The following is an 18,479-nucleotide window of genomic DNA, read 5'->3' as shown; positions in this document are numbered from 1 at the left end:
TGCAGTAGAGTAGCCTCTATCCCAGTTCCAGGCCAAAAGCAAAGCTATAAAAAATTCAAAAATTTGGATGCTTTGTGGTGATCAGCAATTGACCAAGTCAAGAATGTTTTTGGCCAAATGAGCTGCAATAAGCAGTAAAGAAATGGGTTGATAGCTGACCTCCACATCTGCCTCTAGAAGAGGTGTGTTATGAAACAATTTTAAACGTTCTTCTTCCAATTGCCTGGACAATGCCAACAGAGAAGGAGCTGTTCACTGAAGCTGGAACCTCACAGTCGTTGTACTGAAGCAGTTCAATGATGTAATTGCAAAACGATACTCCAGAAAGCGACAAAACTTTCCTCATTCACCTACTGCACTTTCAACTATTTCAAAGGATCAGTACTTTTTGCAAACTAAAGGGACCACCATGTGCTCTTGCATACTGCAAAGCTAATCACTATGATATCCGGAAGGGTCATGTTCGTGCTTTATAAAACTCTGCATATAAATAAATATGATCAACTTTGAGAAAGTTCACATACTAACCCCTTAAGTGCTGCCGTCGGCCAACGGTCGTCGCGAGCACTACCTTGCCAGTGCTGCGCACGACCGTTGGCCGACGGGCCAGCATTCGTTCTTTGAACGTTCAGCACTCGGCGCTGAACGTTCGACGCTCCTATGAGGTTAAGCAACAACAAATGAACGTTTTCACTGATTGCAAATGTATCTTCTCTTCTACACGACAATTAAATTATCAAATGCACATAAAGCAATACATTCAGTCAACAACAAAAAACATATATATTTTTTATGCTAGGCACCAATATAAATTGTCTTGTTGTCATTAAACTTATGTTTAACAACAACAGAAGAGTGTTCAGAGCTGGTCAGAAAAGGACCGGTTTCAGAGCACAAAGAGAAGAAAGTGGAAACACCCTCTTGGTGTTTATAGAAAGCCCTCACTCACCGACCTGGTTGGTAACATGCTTCATCATCGGGCCCCACTGGGAGTGGCCGAGTGCCACCCCAGTGTGCTTCAATGCCAGATTTACTGCGGAGCGGGTAATGTGAAGTCGTGAGTGGCTATGTCGTTTTTTATTGCCTGATCAATAAGACATATTAAAAGTATGTGTGGGAAAACTCAGCCAGATAAATTGCATGGCCTGTTCCCTCTAGATTTAAGTGCTGGTCAACATGTTTCTGCCAATGTCGGTTTTAATTTACCTGGCATTCGTCAAGACCTATAGTGTAATAAACCGGTATGGACGCGCTAAGGCCCACAAGACATATTAAAAGTATGTGTGGGAAAACTCAGCCAGATAAATTGCATGGCCTGTTCCCTCTAGATTTAAGTGCTGATCAACATGTTTCTGCCAATGTCAGTTTTAATTTACCTGGCATTCGTCAAGACCTATAGTGTAATAAACCCCGGCGGTATGGACGCACTAAGGCCCACCCTACCAAGGGACGTGAAAGTAAAAAGGGAGTGCGACAAAAATGGTAGGTTCTCACAGTTTGGAGACCACACAAAAATTAAAATGCAACTGCGCACTCGCTTTTTACTTTCATGTCCCTTGGTAAGGTGGCCTTAGCGCGTCCATACCGCCGGGGTTTATTACACTATAGATCCTGACGAATGCCAGGTACATTAAAACCGACATTGGCAGAAACATGTTGACCAGCACTTAAATCTAGAGGAAACAGGCCATGCAATTTATCTGGCTGAGTTTTCCAACACATACTTTTAATATGTCTTATTGATCAGGCAATAAAGAATTTTTTGATACAATTAAGGCATTTTTAATCTCACCACTAACACTTTCTTCAGTCACTTACACAACCACTTAGCCACTCACGACTTCACATTACCCGCTCCTCAGTAAATCTGGCATTGAAGCACTGGGGTGGCACTCGGCCACTCCCAGTGGGGCCCGATGATGAAGCATGTCACCGACCAGGTCGGTGAGTGAGGGCTTTCTATAAACACCAAGAGGGCGTTTCCACTTTCATCTCTTTGTGCTCTGAAACCCGTCCCTTTCTGACAAGCTCTGAACACTCTTCTGTTGTTGTTAATAATGATCAGTGGGAAATAAGAGTGTTCCTTTCTTCCTACCTCTCTTTTTGTTGATACATTAAAATTATGTTAACATTCACATTCCTTACCATGTGATTCCAGTCCAGCTCCTTGGGCTAGCCCGTTGTCATAAGACTGTAAAAACAATAAAAAGATTCATTTTTAATTAGTATAAAACTGAATATACATATATTAGGACTTATTTCCATATTGTTCTTGATTAAAAAAATGTATTTTAGACAGTGAACAGAAACTGTAGGTTAGGCCACCTAATACCTAGACAAATACAGTTCTGTTCAATCACCATCTTCATTCTCATTTTGGAAAGGACAGGTCAAAGACGTGAGGTAACTGATCCGAGGGGAGAAATGTTGCCAAAGACTAGTATCCTACAGCATTTGCTACAGATAAAATAAACCCCCTGCTTCAGCTGGGAATCGAACTAATGAGCATTGAAAGGCTTGTGAAATATGAGTGAAAAGCAGCAAAAGAGCCTTATGCTCGCTCTACATTTGCCAATGTTAAACCACAAATCGCCCTCTCCAGCCCTATGAAGATAAAGTCCCTGTTCAATTCAAGGACTCTGTATTTGCGTATCATCCAGGACTTCGACACAGACTAAAAGTAGTTCCACACAGTGGAATCAGAATGGCCTCAAGACTGAAGCTAGGAGATGTTTATACTAGCTGCATGTTGAAACCTGGGTCTACTTCAAAGGTTTAAGCATTCTGCATCAGTACTTAATGGTTCAGCACCGTTATACATACACTCCTCTAACCTGATAGGGATGTAAAATCCCCAGCTGAGGATTGTCTGCATCAGACTTCCTTTCGACTATCCATCATGGTGGTTTGGCAGTCGGTCCTATCAGGGAACATGGTTATGAACTCTTTTTTGAAAGACCTTAGGTTGTGACTTTCTTTTGGTAGATTTAAGTTGGCTCTTTCTCGTGCTTCTTGGCTTGCATGAAATAAACTGAGCAATACCTAAAGCCATGCTTATGCATACTGGCCATACATTTGTTCTCCTATCAACTGATTTGTAAATTACTGTTCATGCAGAGACTGATAAGGAACAGACAATTCATCATACCATTCAAGACACAATACTACAGCTTTTCGATTAGTAAAATCCTAGCCAACCAAATCTCAAATGTGCAAACACAAACCCTAAGGCATGTATCAATGTCAATAGAATTAATCAGAAGTGTTTTCCATGAGCAGGACACCGAATACTGGTGAGACCCAAAAGCTTTAACCCCTTGTGTGCTCCGGTCGGCTGTTGGCCGATGGAGCCCCGCCCACCTAATAGAAGGCCCGCACTGCGGCGGAAAAACCATCGAGGTTAAGGCGTTAAAGCAATGAAAAGGTATGCAAAACAAAAAAAGAAAGAAAAGATCCAGCAAGAGCACCGGGAGACTCCCCTCCCATCCATCACAAACCTAAATTACTTTTTAATTCTCACCTAATTTGACTGATATATGTACTTGAAATACTATTTTGGATAACTAAGACACTTTTTGGAACTGCCCAGTATCCAGTCCCCCAGTGATGGGTCTCTTTGGAGTGTTTGAAGTTAGAAGGACACCAGAGGAATCCTATGAGCTAAAATCCACTTCTGAATTTCAATTTTGATTACTTGCAATACAGAATCCGAGACACAGTGGTGACTGTACCAGTGGTGCTGCTGAGTCAGTGACTGTGCAAAGAAGTCAAGGATCCATTTTTTCTACCGGTCCCTTCTATTTCACAGAGATGATTCCTTAACACCTTGGCTGCTACTTGAATTTTTCCCTTGTGCGGGACATTCCAGAACAGGGTGTGGTCATGACGGAACCATTCCGTCATCAGCACAGCTCAGCCGTGACTGATGACGGAATGGTTCCGTCACAAGCATCGAAGGGGTTAAAGATCTTGGATGAACTTAAGCACAAAAATGGAACATATAGCACATAAATCACTGGATGGAGGTACCTGAAACAAAAAGTGTAGGGTTTGTGTGGCACAGCCGTTGAGAACTGCTTGTTGCATTATATGCACCACAAGACGCCCATCCTGAATTGCATATGAGGTAGATGTCAAAGCCTGTTTTTGTGCTAATTATATGAACAATATTTTTTAAAGCCTCCTAACAAACAACAAATCTTTTCCATTTTGCTTCGTAACATGCTCTAGTGGTAGGACGGCTTGCCTCTTTAATGACATTCATGCAATCAGGAGGTAAGTTCAGATATCCAGACTCTAAGACCTCAGGGGCCAAATCGCTAGATTGAGCTGCATTGGATCTGGGTGCATAATCTCCCCATGGTTCTATGTTAATAGATGTGGGGAGAGTTTTAGTTTGTGATGTGGTACTACAGAGAGCTGCAGTAGCGTTGTGTACCATGGCTGTCTCGCCCACGTTGGTGCTATGAGAATCAATGTGAGAGAATGTTGCCTTAGTTTGCGTACCACTAATGGAATTAGTGGGAGAGGTGGAAAAGCGTACGCAAATTTGTTTGACCAGTTCATCCATACCGCATTGCCTTTGGATAATGGGTGTGGGTACCTGGCAAGGAAGCGTAGGCAATTGGAGTTGCTTTGTGTGGCAAACAGATCTATATCTGGTTTTCCCCACATTTGAAAAAATGGCTGAAGAACTTGAGGATAAAGCTCCCATTTGTGTATCTGTTGTCTCAGACGACTTAACAGATCTGCCAATGGATTGTGAACTCCTGGTAAATGTAAATGTAAATGTATTTGAGCTTATATAGCGCACAGCTACCCGCAGTGGGGTTTCCCGGCGCTTGCTTAGGGAACCCGTCCTGATATTCCCCTGTGTGATAGCCCCAGCAGGGTATCCACAAGGTGAAAGTCAGGCATCCCGCCGCGAGGGGCCGTTGTGGAGATTAAGCAAGCTATTGCCCAGAGTCGCAGAGTGTGAACCCGTGAGTCGAGAAGGCACCGGAGAGAGAATTATCGAGTCCGTGGAATTTTTAGCCCAAGACCCGCCGAGGCAGGGAATTGAACCCTGGTCCAGGACCGATCTCAGCTTCCGGGTCTGCCACCTCTAACCCCTGAGCCACACTTCTCTGGTAGATGTTCTGCTAACAGAAAAATGTTTTGAGGAATGGCCCATCTCCAAATGCTCTGCGCCAGCCGGGAGAGCTGTAGGGAGTGTGTTCCTCCTTGCTTTTGAATGTAATACATTGCTGTCATATTTTTTTCATCCGGACCAGTACAGCTTTGTTTGTTATGTAATGTTGGAACCATTTTAGAGCTTGGAAGATTGCTAGTAACTCCAGATAATGTATGTGGAGTACTTTTTGTTTCGTTGTCCATGTACCTTGTACTGTGTGACTTTGTAAGTGCGCTCTCCATCCAGTGAGAGATGCCTCTGTGGTCAGTATTATTTGTGGAACAGGTTCTATAAACGGCTGGCCCTTGGAAAGGTTTTTGTTGTTCCACCATTGCAGAGAGTGATGCGTCCGGTCCTCTACCACCACCAGATCTGTTATTTCTTGTTGAGCCTGATTCCACTGACCTGTCAAGCATTCTTGTATCGGGCGCATTTGTAGTCTTGCGTATAGTACTATGAAAATACAAGATGCCATCATTCCTATCAGCTGCATGAACACTCGAGCTTGCAGTGAGTGTTGAGCTTGGAATTTTTTGATGAGATTCTGCATAGCTTGTATTCTCAGTAAGTTGGGGTATGCTATTGCCTTGGAGGTATCTATTGTGACACCTAGGTACTGCTGAGATAGGGATGGTTGTAGACGTGATTTCTTTTGATTCACTGTAAACCCCAACTGGTGCGGTAGGCAGATTGTTTGCTGTGTGTGCTGTACACATTGGTTGTATGACTTGGATTTTATTAGCCAGTCGTCTAGATATGGAAATACTTGAATGTTGTCCCTTCTTAAGTGTGCTGCTACTACTGCTAGACACTTTGTGAATACTCGAGGTGCTGTTGTCACTCCGAAGGGGAGCACCTTGAATTGGTAGTGCTGACCTTCTAGCACAAACCTGAGGTACTTTCTGTGAGACTGATGAATGGGAATGTGGAAGTAGGCGTCCTTGAGGTCTAATATGGCAAGGAAATCGCCTTTCTCTAGTAACGGTAAAACCTGTTGTAATGTGACCATATGAAAATGGTCTGAATGTATGTACTGGTTTAGGGGTCTTAGATCTAGAATTGATCTGAGAGACCCTCCTTTATCAGTATGAGAAAATAAATGGAGTAAACCCCTGTGTTTTGATGTTCCTTTGGTACTGGTTCTATTGCCTTATTTTGCAGTAGTGATTCCACCTCTTGCCTTAGTAGTAAGCGGTGTTCCTGAGACATAGGACGTTGTCTGGGTGGTATTGTTGGGAGAGTAGAAGTGAGCTCCAGACAATAACCTGACTGAATTATTTGTGTCACCCACCTGTCTGTGGTGATGGAGTTCCAGACAGGTAGGAACTGTTGTAATCTTCCCCCGACCGAAGTGGAATGGTCTGGGGGGATGGAAGGGAAGTCACTGCTTGGGAGTAGAGGCATTGTGATTGTTGATGCCTCTGCCTCTACCCTTATTGTTGTTTCCTTTATACCCTCCTCTATAGTATCCCTTACCGGGCGAGGTTTGGTTGGGCTGTTTGTAAGTAGAGGAGTTGTTGTCAGTTTGGAAACCCCTTGATACGCCCCTATACGAGGAGCGACGGAAGGAAGGTCTATGAGCTTGTGTTTGTAAAACTCCCATTGATTTTGCGGTATCAGTATCTTTTTTAATCTTTTCTAGTGCATAATCTACATTTGGACCGAAAATATGTTGTTGGTCAAAAGGCTGGTTTAATATACTTGCTTGTACTTCTGGTTTGAATACAGAGATTCTTAGTAATGCATGCCTACACAACAGTACCCCTGTATTTACTGCCCTAGATGCTGTGTCTGCAGTGTCTAACGCGCATCTTATGGAGCTATTAGTTCTGACCTTGCCCTCTTGTATCAAGTCAGCAGCCCTAGCCTTATATTGTTCTGGCAGGTGTTGCATGAGTGACTAACTTATCATAATGAGCTCTGTCATATCTTTCCAACAGAGCAGAGTGTTAGCAATCCTCCATATATTGGCAGCTTGTGATAGTGTGCGTTTCCCTGAAGCATCTAAAAGCTTTGATTCTTTGTCAGGGGGTGGAGCATCCCCTGTTGTCTGTGAGTTGGCTCTTTTTCTCGCATTCGATACCACCAGCGAGTCTAGTCGCAACTGTCCCTTAATATATGCAGGATCAGAGGGAGCTGATTTATATTTCTTTTCCAGTCTGGGGTTAATTACCCTGGCCCTGACTGGGTCTTTAAATATTTCTGGTGCATGTCTTACCACTCCATTGAGTATTGGAAGTGTGGTAGTGGTTTTATGTGATGTTAATAGTGTATCCATAAGAAAATCCTCTTCTATTGGATCTGTGTGCAGGTCTACTCCATGGAAAGTAGCTGCTCTATGGATGAGTTGTGTGAACCCAATGGTGTCATCTGGTGGAGATGGCCTAGACAGGTATGCCTCGTACTGTGGTAGATCTGGTGCATCTGGTGCATTGTAATCTTCCCATGGGTCACCTGATGACCCAGCCATATCATCTGGGTCATTTATGTCATCCATTTGCTGATAACTCTGTTGTGAGTATGTATCCCCATAGTCCTCCTCCTGTGGTATTATACTATGTGTGCTAGCTGGTGAGTGCACAGGAGAAATATCTGGTAGTATTTCTACTTCTGATGGAGGGAGTCTTCTAGGGGAAGTTTGAACATGTTTCTTTGGAGGAACAGGTGATGGTTTAGGACAGTCCATTTTCCTCTTTTCAGGCACTGTGTACACCTGTCCAGTCTTTGGATGAATTTTTAGAGTCTTTTGCCTCATGTCAGGTTGGAAAAGCTCTTCTACAGGTAAATCCTTTTTTGGCGCCGATTTTTCTGGTTTGGAACCTTCAGGTTTAGGCTTCACAGTGTCTATTATCTTTGGAACGGGTATTGATTTTGGTTCCGAAGACTTTCCTTGTCTTTTCTTTGGATCTGTACCTTTTGGATCCGAAGCTTTGGCTGCCGAGTGCTTAGACTCGTCCGCTTTTGGTGACGAAGTGTGTTTCGGTAGGAAACCGCTTTTGGGTCTTCTTTTTCAGTTACCGGAGTCGTCTTTGTTTCGGTAACCTTTGGAACCTCTTTCGGTGTCGAACTTGTTTTTGAAACCTCTTTCGGTACCGAACTCGGCTTCGGTTCAGTAACTCTCGGTATCGATGGGTGCTTCGGTGCCGGTGTTGACTTCGGCTTAATCACTTTCTGCTTTTCGGGACTGACAGACTGACTCGAGCCTGAGTCGACTGGAGGCTTTTTAATACTCTTTGCTGCCGAGCCTGAAGGGGGGGCGTCGGAAGGTTTCGATCGGTGTGCACCCGGACCCGAAGGCGGGGGTGGAACCAAAGCCTGTCCCGGTATGGGGGGGTGAACAGGGTCGACGCTCTTACTCACGACCTGTTGACCAGCCGGATCGATCCACTGCTCCAGAAGCTGCGTCCTCTGCTTCGGAAGCAACGTCTTCTTGCTGTTCTTCGGTGTCTATCTCGATCGGCGCCTCGTCGATGAGTGCTCCATAGCTCTTCGAGCTCGACGGTCCCTGATTGTTTTCTTGGACCAGAACGAAGCGCAGGCCTCACAGTCTTGACTATCGCGCTCTAAAGACAAGCAAAGGTTGCAAACCTCATGCAGGTCGGTGTGGGGAAACTTGTGTCCACACTGAGGGCACTTCTTGAACGGTATTCTTTCCATGAGCCAAAGGCCCAATGTCGCAGTTGGGCCCAACAGCCCGACGAGGGCTGGAATGAGGAAGTGGATCCTCTCTTCAACGCGGGCGACCGGAATCAGTGTCGAAGACGATATTGATGTTGTAGATTGATTTATGGATTCGAAAAGAGATCGGTAACAGGACCGAACGATGAACACATCCGAGCCCGATGGCGGAAAAAAACAATCTGTGGATGGAGTGGATGCCCATGCGCACTACGGTCTAAGGGAGGAGTCACCTAGCAGACAAAGACTCTTCCAAGACAACAACAAAGTGTAATCATCCGGGCCCACCACCAGATGGTGATCTAATGCAACAGTGTGTGGTCTGCAGCCCATATGCCTTGAACATACATTTTGACCAAAGGGACTCTAGCTACAACTTAGACTGTGGGATTCCAAGCACACAGTGTATGCTATACGAGTACAAAGGTTACGTTGACCTCAATAAGTTGTACAATCTCCAGCAAAGCTTGGGTATTCCATTTCTCTAAAATGTATGAAGTTACAACAGGGAAAGAGGAGCCTCACAATCACAACAGTCCTGCTAAGATTGAGATAACTGTATCTGAAGTTGAGGAAGCTATACAGCAGTCTAGGCAATAAGGCCCCAGGAACTGATGGGCTACCAATAGACCTTATAAAGCACCAACCAAAATGTTGGGCTCCCCTCTTATTAAATGTTTTTAACAATTTAACTGCTGTTTCAATTCCTTGCACATGGTCCACTAGAATTATAGTCCCTATTTTAAAAAGGTGATCGTCAACCCAAACTGCTACAGACCACTCTCCCTCATTGATAATACTCTAAAAATCATTGGGAGAATCCGGTTTAACAAAATCAGGACTTGGGCTGAGAATGACCACATTTGAATTCTTGCCAATTCGGTTTTAGAAGTAAAGTAGGCACTGTTGAACAGTGCCTAAACCTCAATTTAATCACTGGTAAATATAGTGTGGCTCAGAAATCTCCTATTTATTTAGCATTTATGGACTTAAATTCTGCCTTTGATTTTGTAAACAGGTCACTTCTCTGGTCTATTCTTTTAAAATATGGGTTGGACAAAGTTTTAGTTCACTTTTCAGCTTACCTACATATGGACTTAAAGTCATGGGTGCGTATTAGCAAAAACAGGGAGATGACTGAGGATTTCACTATCGGTAGTGGAGTCAGGCAGGGGTGGGTACTGGCCCCACTGCTATTCATTTTATACATCAATGAATTGCATAACTTCCTGACCAAACTTACAAATGATGTCCCTAAGATTAACGGCCGCACTCTCCCCGCTCTTTTATATGCAGATAATGCGGTTCTAATGGGCCGCACCCCAAATGCACTATGCACTTTAATAAAGGGCTTTGTTGATTTTATGGCTGTTTTAGATCTTCGTACTAATTTTATCAAATCTTTTATAATGGCCTGTGGACCAAAGAAGCACTTTATTAAATCATTCACCATAGGAAATCATTCACCATAGGAAAAAAGTGCCTGCACCTTTCCCTATTTGGGTATGGTATTTGCAAGTAATGGCTCGTGGACCACCCACGTCTCGCATAGCAGAGGCAAATTTGCTAAAGCCATTAATTCCGTTCTTTCATTACCCCAACCAAAAAAGACAGAGGTAGTATTACCTATTATTAAAATCTTCAAATTACAATGAATTCCGGTGGCAACCGGGCAAGATGGCCGCTGAAGCATTGTGGGTGCTAGTCGCATCTAGACCCCTCTCCAATCCATGGATAGACCAGGCACCTGATGGGCTTCTGAAGACAGTATGCTATGGAGGTTTTACTGGCTGAGATCCGAGGAACAAAGCGACGGATCCTACAGCTTGAAACGTGTCACGGATAAAGTGAAGGCCTTGTTCACTGTATTCCTAAAAGCTATCGAGGCAGAGATGGCTAACCGAGGGAAAGATAAACAGCCCTTGAATACCGGATTTTCAAAAGAAACGTGCCAGAAGGACTCAGGAAGAACCGGCACTATACCCAAAACAAAAATAGCCACCCCCCAGCAAACGCTCAACACCCACGATGTCGACGGCTTCCAGGGCTCAGCAGCGGAAAATAGAGAAGAACGAGAAAGCCGGCGAAAAAGACAAGGAGCCTAAACTGAATACAGATACTCGCAGCGGCAGCAACAGTCAAGCGGGAAGAGCTATAACGGAGAAAAAGAAAGGCGACCTCACCTTCCGTCAGCCCTCCATGACAGAAGTCTTCAGTGTTAAAGCACCCCCGGGGGCTTTAGGAGCAGGCACAGCGGCTTCAGGAGCAGGCACAGCGGCATTGACAAACATAGTAATCCTGCCGGCAGCCGGACCTGGTAGCAGCGTCCTCGAGGACGCAAGCGGAGGCGCAACCAGGCAACCAGCACAAACAGACCTCACGCTTCCCGCGGAACACCAAGCGGCAAGCTGGTCAATTACCGCTGAGAGAGACATGGAGCACACAGCCGCGGAAAAAGAGGTGTGAGATTCCGCTGGTGGGGCTGGAATGACGGAGGTATTGAGCACAGACCCAATGTTAGAAGCGCTTCAGGAGGTGGAGGCTGAGATTTTAGAGGAGCAAGCACAATCTGGGAAAGATAAACAAAGAGACATTGCTATGAGCTCCAGACCACGGCGAGGGCAAAAGGAACAGGCAGACACTGATTTTACAGAGGGTGCAGAGGGGGATAGATTTTTCTCAGTCCCCGAAGAATCAGATTCCACGATAACAAGTAGTGAAGATGAAAGAGAATCATTAGATTCGTGCTCTAGCTCCGGCGACACAGGAGGCTCCAAAGGGAGAGGAACACAAAAAAAGCGCAAGCTGACAGTCAGAAAAACAGGTTCTCCTCCAAGCTCGTTTAAGAACACTCATAAAAAGCTGGTATGGGACTATTCTGCTACCTCCAATTTATATAAGGAAGACGGGCAAGACACTCAAAGTGAAGATGGGAAGCTGGATATGATATTTGCAACATTAAAGCAAATACAAACGGAAGCTAGAACCGAAAGCAGGAGGGCCAGGCATGACACCCAAAAAATCCAAGCATCTATCAGGAAAATAAATAAAAAATGTGAGGAAGTGGAAGAAAGAGTCATAGGTGTTGAAGAAAGGACGGGCAGAATAGAGGAGGAAGTTACAGACTGGCAGGCAAGTAGAGAGGAGCAGATGAAGATAGTGGAGGACCTACAATGGAAGGTGGAGGATTTGGAGAATCGCCAGAGGCGCAATAACGCCAGACTCCTTGGAATTGAGGAAGGGGCGGAGGGGCAAGACCCCAGAGGCTTCGTTATTAAGCTGCTGAAAGGTGCCTTTCCAGAGGCGCCATGGCAATGGGAGCACGAGGTGCAGAGAGCTCACAGGTTTCCACTCACGGCAAAAAAAAGAAAAGAAGAGACGAGGGTGCATTGCCAAGGGCTATGCTAGTATTTTTTGGAAACTTCCTGGCGAGACAAGAACTGATGGAGAAAGCCAGACCTGACTCTAAGAAGACGGTGGATGGAATTACATTCTTCGCAAGACCTGACTTCTGTCATGTAACTGTGGAGAGGCGGTGGAGACTCAGACAATTGATATCAGCATTCCAGAGCCAAGGCGCTGAGGCATATTTGATGTTCCCAGCAAAACTAAAAGTCATTTCAGGTGGTAGAGTCAGAATGTTTTTCTCAGAGATTAAGGCTGGAGAATATCTAGAAGAGCTAAAAGAGCAAGGGGGAGCTAGAAGGTAGTATTCAAGGGGTTGTATTAGAAAAGTGGGAAAAGGTAAAGAAGGTAAAGATGTAAAGAATGGTAAAGAGAAAGAGGTGAAGCCAATCAATTGCCTGGGTGGTAGGATATGTCAGGAGTAGAAGTTTTTTTTGGAAGGGGAGGAGAGGGGGGCGACGCTACAACGCTCAGTGGACACGCATAGGTCAGGAGTGACCTATTTGCCTGTCGTAGGGGGGGGTGGGACAGCAGTCTGGGAGGGGGGCTACAAAAGGGGAGGGTGGCGGGGGGGGAACAAGGGTGTTGGTTGGAGCAGTAATACAGTACAGTTTTGTAAAAGTCATTTTGAAGAGAGAAAATGTGTGAAGTATTGTGCGTGGACAATTGAAATGATGGAAAAAGAAAAATATGTGACATGGAAATTAGGATAATCACGATGAATATCTGTGGCCTAAATAACAGGGAAAAAAGGCAAAAGTTGGCTGCATTATTACGTTTCTGGAAAATCGATATAATTTGTTTACAGGAAACACATGTAGCTGTCAAGGATAAGTACTTGTTGGAGCAAATGGGTTTTGAGGTTCTTGCCTATACAGGTCAGGAAGAAAGATGTAAGGGAGTGGCAGTTTTGGCAAGGAAAGGTAGTACAAAAGTTAAAAAGAAAAAGGAGGACGGTGATGGGAGATGGGTAATGCTTGAGCTGGAAACCTCTGCAGGAAGACGCACACTTATCTCATTGTATGGTCCAAATGACGATGAACCTGATTTATTTGAATTTGTGGATAGAGAATTAGCATTATGGCCAGAACCTGTGATATGCTGTGGGGACTTTAACATTAACGGTTTAGATGGTCTTCTCGATAGGAAGGGGGGGAGATACATTGGAAAGAAGAAAAAGATATGCAGATCAGTACAAAATCTTGCTCGTCATAATGCATTAATTGATATGTGGGTGGAATCGAATCCATTGGGTACAGGTAGCACCTTTTATTCTGCCCCACATAAAACTATAGCGAGATTGGATTACTTTTTTATTTCTAGTTCACTCGTAGGTAGATCCAGAATAGAACGGCTCCCCAGAATAGTGTCAGATCATAATCCACTGGTTCTAAGTATCCAAACCTCTCAAGATAAAGAAAGAACAAGATCTACATGGACATTTGAACGAGGGTTGCTGAAAGAGGAGGAGTATATTTTAAGAATGAATGCATGGATAACACAATTCTGGGATATCAATAGATACTCAGCCTCAGCGGATGTGGTATGGGATAGCTTTAAGGCAGGCATAAGAGGGGAGACATTAAGTTACACAATTGCAAGAAATAGAAGAGAAAAGGAGAAAACGGAAGAGGAGATCAGAACCCTGGTGGCACTAGAAGAGGCTCTAGTGAAGGCAGTAAGCAAGCATGAACCCTTTGAACAGATATTACTGGATTTGGAAACACAAAAAGCAGAAACAGGCGTTACATTAGCGCAGAAGTTAGCTAGGAATTACCTAGCAAAAAAGGAGAAGTGCTACGAATTCAATGAGAGGGTTAGGCACCTACTGGCAATTAGAACCAGACAAACGCTAGCAGCAGGGGAGATAAAAGAAGTCAGGGATAGCACTGGGACAATTGTAAACAAGGTGGAGGAGGTACAGGAGGTGTTTAGGAGGTTCTATGAGGCTTTATACGAACAAGATGCAAGTACGGGAGCTATAGAGGAAGAAAGTACGGATTATCTAACACAAAGACCACAGACAGAGCTTAGTATAGAGGAGAGGGATAAATTAGATGAGTTGTTAACAGTTCAGGAGATAAGAGACGCAGTAGCTAATTTGCCTTCGGGCAAAGCAACAGGACAAGACCAGATACCTGCAGAGTTTTACAAAACCTTTTGGGATGTTGTAGGTAAAGATTTGTGGGCAATCTGTTGTCTGGCACAGGGAGGTAGAATTATTCCACAGTCATGGGCCAACGCAGACATTATAGTGATCTTAAAAAAGGATAAACCGCCAACAGAACCAGGCTCATACAGGCCAATTACTCTACTAAATTCTGATGTTAAGATATTCTCCAAGGCTTTAGCTAACAGGCTGAGCAAGGTTATAGAGAAAGTGGTATCCCCGGAACAACATGGATTTATACCTGGTAAAGGGACCACCCAACATACCAGGCAGATGATCACTATCTTAGATGCAGCAGAGGCCTCTGGAGATCCTGTCGCGGCGATCTTTCTGGACGCCGAGAAGGCCTTCGACAGGGTCTCTTGGGCTTATTTATGGAAAGCGATGGAATGGGCAGGTATAGGTAAGGGATTCATTGCAGCAATACAGGCACTTTATAGACAACCTACTGCTAGGATAAGAATTAATAAATCCTACTCAAAGACGGTACAGATTGGGCGGGGGACTAGACAGGGATGTCCAGCCTCGCCCCTACTGTTTGCCATCTACCTGGACCCGTTCCTGAGAAGACTATCAGCTAACTGTAGGATCCCTCCAGTTACAATGCATGAGAAAGATTTCAAATTATTTGCTTACGCAGATGACGTGGCTATTATAACATCAGCACCGGCGGGGGCGTTGTCTGAAATTGAACAGAAGGCGAGGAAATTTGGTGTGTTCTCAGGGTATTCAATAAATAGAGGGAAGACACAGATAGTACAGAATAGATACTCAACATTTGTAGATGCAAGAGTAGTCCCGGAAGCAACATACTTGGGAGTTAGGGTGACCGCGGAGTTTGGGAAATTGGTAGAGATTAATATGGATCCACTGCTAGGGAAGGTTAAAAGAAATTTGGAGAGGGTTAACAATTTACATCTGACACTAATGGGCCGTATTAATTTCATCAAAATGGTTACTTTCCCTAAATTCCTCTATTTGTTTAGGGCAATCCCTCTATTTTTTGATGGCATGTGGTTTAATAAAATAGAAGCAACACTGAATAGATTAATTTGGGCACAAGGGAAGACACGTAGAGCCTATAGATTTTTGACACTACCAAGGGAGAAGGGAGGTTGGGGGGCACCGGATTTCAGATTTTACTATTGGGCGGCAGTTTTGCAATATTCCAAAGGACTTTTAGGAGGCAGCGATCATCAAGAGGAGGGGGCATGCATAGAGAATGTCTACAAAGTACTGTTGGGGGAAAGGGCAGAGAACGCTCTAGTCACTACAGTAGATTTCGCCTATTTTAAACATACAAGATTCAAGACCTTGGGTGCAGTATACAAAATTTGGAGGGTTATCAAGAAGAAGGTAGGATTAGGAAGATATAATAGATACCTGAGGTTATACTTGAATGTCGATCTCCCAATAGAAATTTTTAGGGATGCTGTTATGAAAGAGTGGGATGGTAGAGGAGTTAAGAAATTAGGAGACTTGTTGGATGTGGAAGGGGGGTTCCTACTATTTCAAGAAATTCGACATAGATTTAAAATACCTGGGAACAATTTCTTTAAATATTTACAGATTAGAAGTTACTTTCATACAAAACAGGGGGGAGCAGTAGGGATGACAAGTTGCAGGATTATGGATTATTTGGGGAGTAGTGTAAGGGGATCAATTAGGCAATTATATGTAGAACTACAGGCATACAAAACTGATGATAGGGAGAAATACAGCAACAAATGGGTGGAACAAGTAAGGGCCCATCCGGAAGCTTTGCAAGCATCATTAGACTTAGGAAGAACCATACTTTGTTCAGCTACTTTACAAACCCAACATTATAAGACCATCTTTTCATTATACCACACACCAGCTAGAATTGCACAATGGGGGGGCAGCACTGGAATAACTTGCCCACGTTGTAAATCATCGAGCGCTAATATCACGCACATGTTTTCACAGTGTCCACAGCTTTTTACTTTAAAGGTGGCAATAGAGGTATTTCTGGAGAAATCTTTGGGGCTAAAAGTGAAATTAACGGACGATTTGATAATATTAGGCATCTGTATAGGTGATAATAATATACATCCAGAATTTTTGTTTGTGGTCACAGCAGTTTTTAGACTTATTATTGCGAAAGCTTGGAAAGACAAATCTGCACCGACGTTTCAGATATGGATGGCAAAGATTTTACATATATATAATCTGGAGAAAGCTATCTATGATAGGAAAGGCAGAAGGGCAAGATCGCTGGGCGGTAAGATTTGGCGCCCCATCGAAGAGTGGAAGAGTAGCAAGACATAAAAACAATTTTTTTTGGGGGGGGGGGTTATGTTAGCTTATGATTTGATCTGATTTGTTTTTCAGTCTCTATGTTCTTTATTTTTTCATAATTGTGATTTTGTTATGGGTATACAGTTGGTTGTATTGTATATGTATGTATAACGGTGTGAAAATCCTGTACTGTAAATACTGCATCGTAATTAACAGAAAAAGTGAAAGAAAATAAAAAAATATTTTATACAAAAAAAAAAAAAAAAAAAAAAAAGAATTCCGGTGGCAACCTATGGGGCAGAGGTTTGGGGATACTCCGGCTGTAAGGGTATTCAAACCGAGGAAAACAGATTTTGCAGAAAATTGCTAGACGCTCCAATTACTGCATCTAAATATATTTGTCACAGGGAGTTGAATCTGACGTATGTAGAAGATTTCATCAGAGCCCGGCCAGCTATCTTCTGCCTTAAAGTATGGCAGAACCCTGCGGCTACGTTAACGCAAAGCATAATCTCTGACTGCCTCAATTGCGACAAGGGGATGGCAATACCATGGCTTTCGACTGTGCGAGAAAGCCTATCCAGTGTAAATCTTGAGCACCTCTTTTTAAACACCAGCGATTTGGGTAGTGTAAATAAAAAATCACTTCAGGGGCTGCTATATGAAAAGTATAACACGTTAAGACAGGCAGAAGAGATGTCCAAACAGTCAGTAGAAAGGTATATGTTAATTGAGAACATTTCACCTAATTTGCTATCAGGTTACCTTCTGAAGAACATTAATCGATGGGGAAGAGGATTATTGTGTCGGTTAAGAGCAGATACAATGAAAGATATGCTTTGTTTTCCATTAGGGTATAGTGTCAAACTCGAGCAAGCGACGTGCCCTTGTGACAGCCACAGCAAACAAACCAGGATTCATTTTGTATTCTTTTGTAAATTTTATTTAATGTATACAAAATTATTTTTAATTCCGTTCTTCAAGGAAACTCCCATCATTGACCACAAAACAGCTAATACTAAAATTCTTAGCTTGGAAGATGTTCTGGTCATTTGAGTATGCTCTTTTATGAAAGCAGCTGTCCGGGCACTTGCTACAATGCCTGACGAATGAAGATTGAATCCTTGTGCATATTCCACATGCCATTTTCTTCCCTTTCTCTGAAATTCGTATTTTTATGTATTTTTAAAGATTTTAAGTATTCTGTATATTGATTTTTTTTGACTTGTGCTTTTATGGATATGATAATATCTGAATAAAGATTTATTGAATTGAATTGTTACGTTATTATCTAAAACTACAAGGAAGTCTTAACTCACATTAAGGTATCAATTCATAAACGTTTATAGTGATACACATGCAACCATTAACAACCATGTTAAAATAGATTAACAATTTCAATAATATACACAATTGTTATTGTTTTATGTCACAGACCTATCCGTTTTGATTTGAATCTAATTTTTTTCCAGTCTTGAAAATGGGAGACAGCTTGTGAAAATATATTGGTTACTACAGTGAATATCGGGTACATGAATAAATGGAAAACTGAATATATATCAGAAAAAATGCAAATAGACTAAGAATAAACATTTGTTGATTTTAAGTTTTCAGTTTGATTATATTGCAAGATTGACTCTATATGAGAGGGTATTGTGCGGATAAGCTTTATATAGCACTGGGCAATTTTTCATACATCCAAAGCACAAAAACAGATTTGTATGTTTTGCACTTGATTCAGGCATGAGGGGATTAAAATACCCTGGACGGCTATGGTGTTGCTCATAACCAAAG

The 18,479-nt window shown here is 43.1% G+C and overlaps 1 protein-coding gene across 1 annotated transcript in view; it reads right to left on the bottom strand.

Annotated features, from left to right (window-relative positions):
• PGGT1B (protein geranylgeranyltransferase type I subunit beta) overlaps positions 1-18,479 on the bottom strand; it is a 265,348-nt gene that overhangs the window by 97,651 nt on the left and 149,218 nt on the right. Inside the window, exon 6 of the mRNA XM_086961039.1 lies at positions 2,146-2,191. Within this exon, the coding sequence (XP_086817165.1) occupies positions 2,146-2,191 (46 nt within the window). The remainder of the gene's footprint in view (positions 1-2,145; positions 2,192-18,479) is intronic.

Source organism: Lissotriton vulgaris, chromosome 3_1 (assembly GCF_964263255.1).
Source record: "Lissotriton vulgaris chromosome 3_1, aLisVul1.2, whole genome shotgun sequence".
Taxonomy (NCBI): Eukaryota; Metazoa; Chordata; class Amphibia; order Caudata; family Salamandridae; genus Lissotriton; species Lissotriton vulgaris.
The sequence above is the reverse complement of the archived record's forward strand: the minus strand, read 5'-3'. Positions and strand labels throughout refer to the sequence as shown.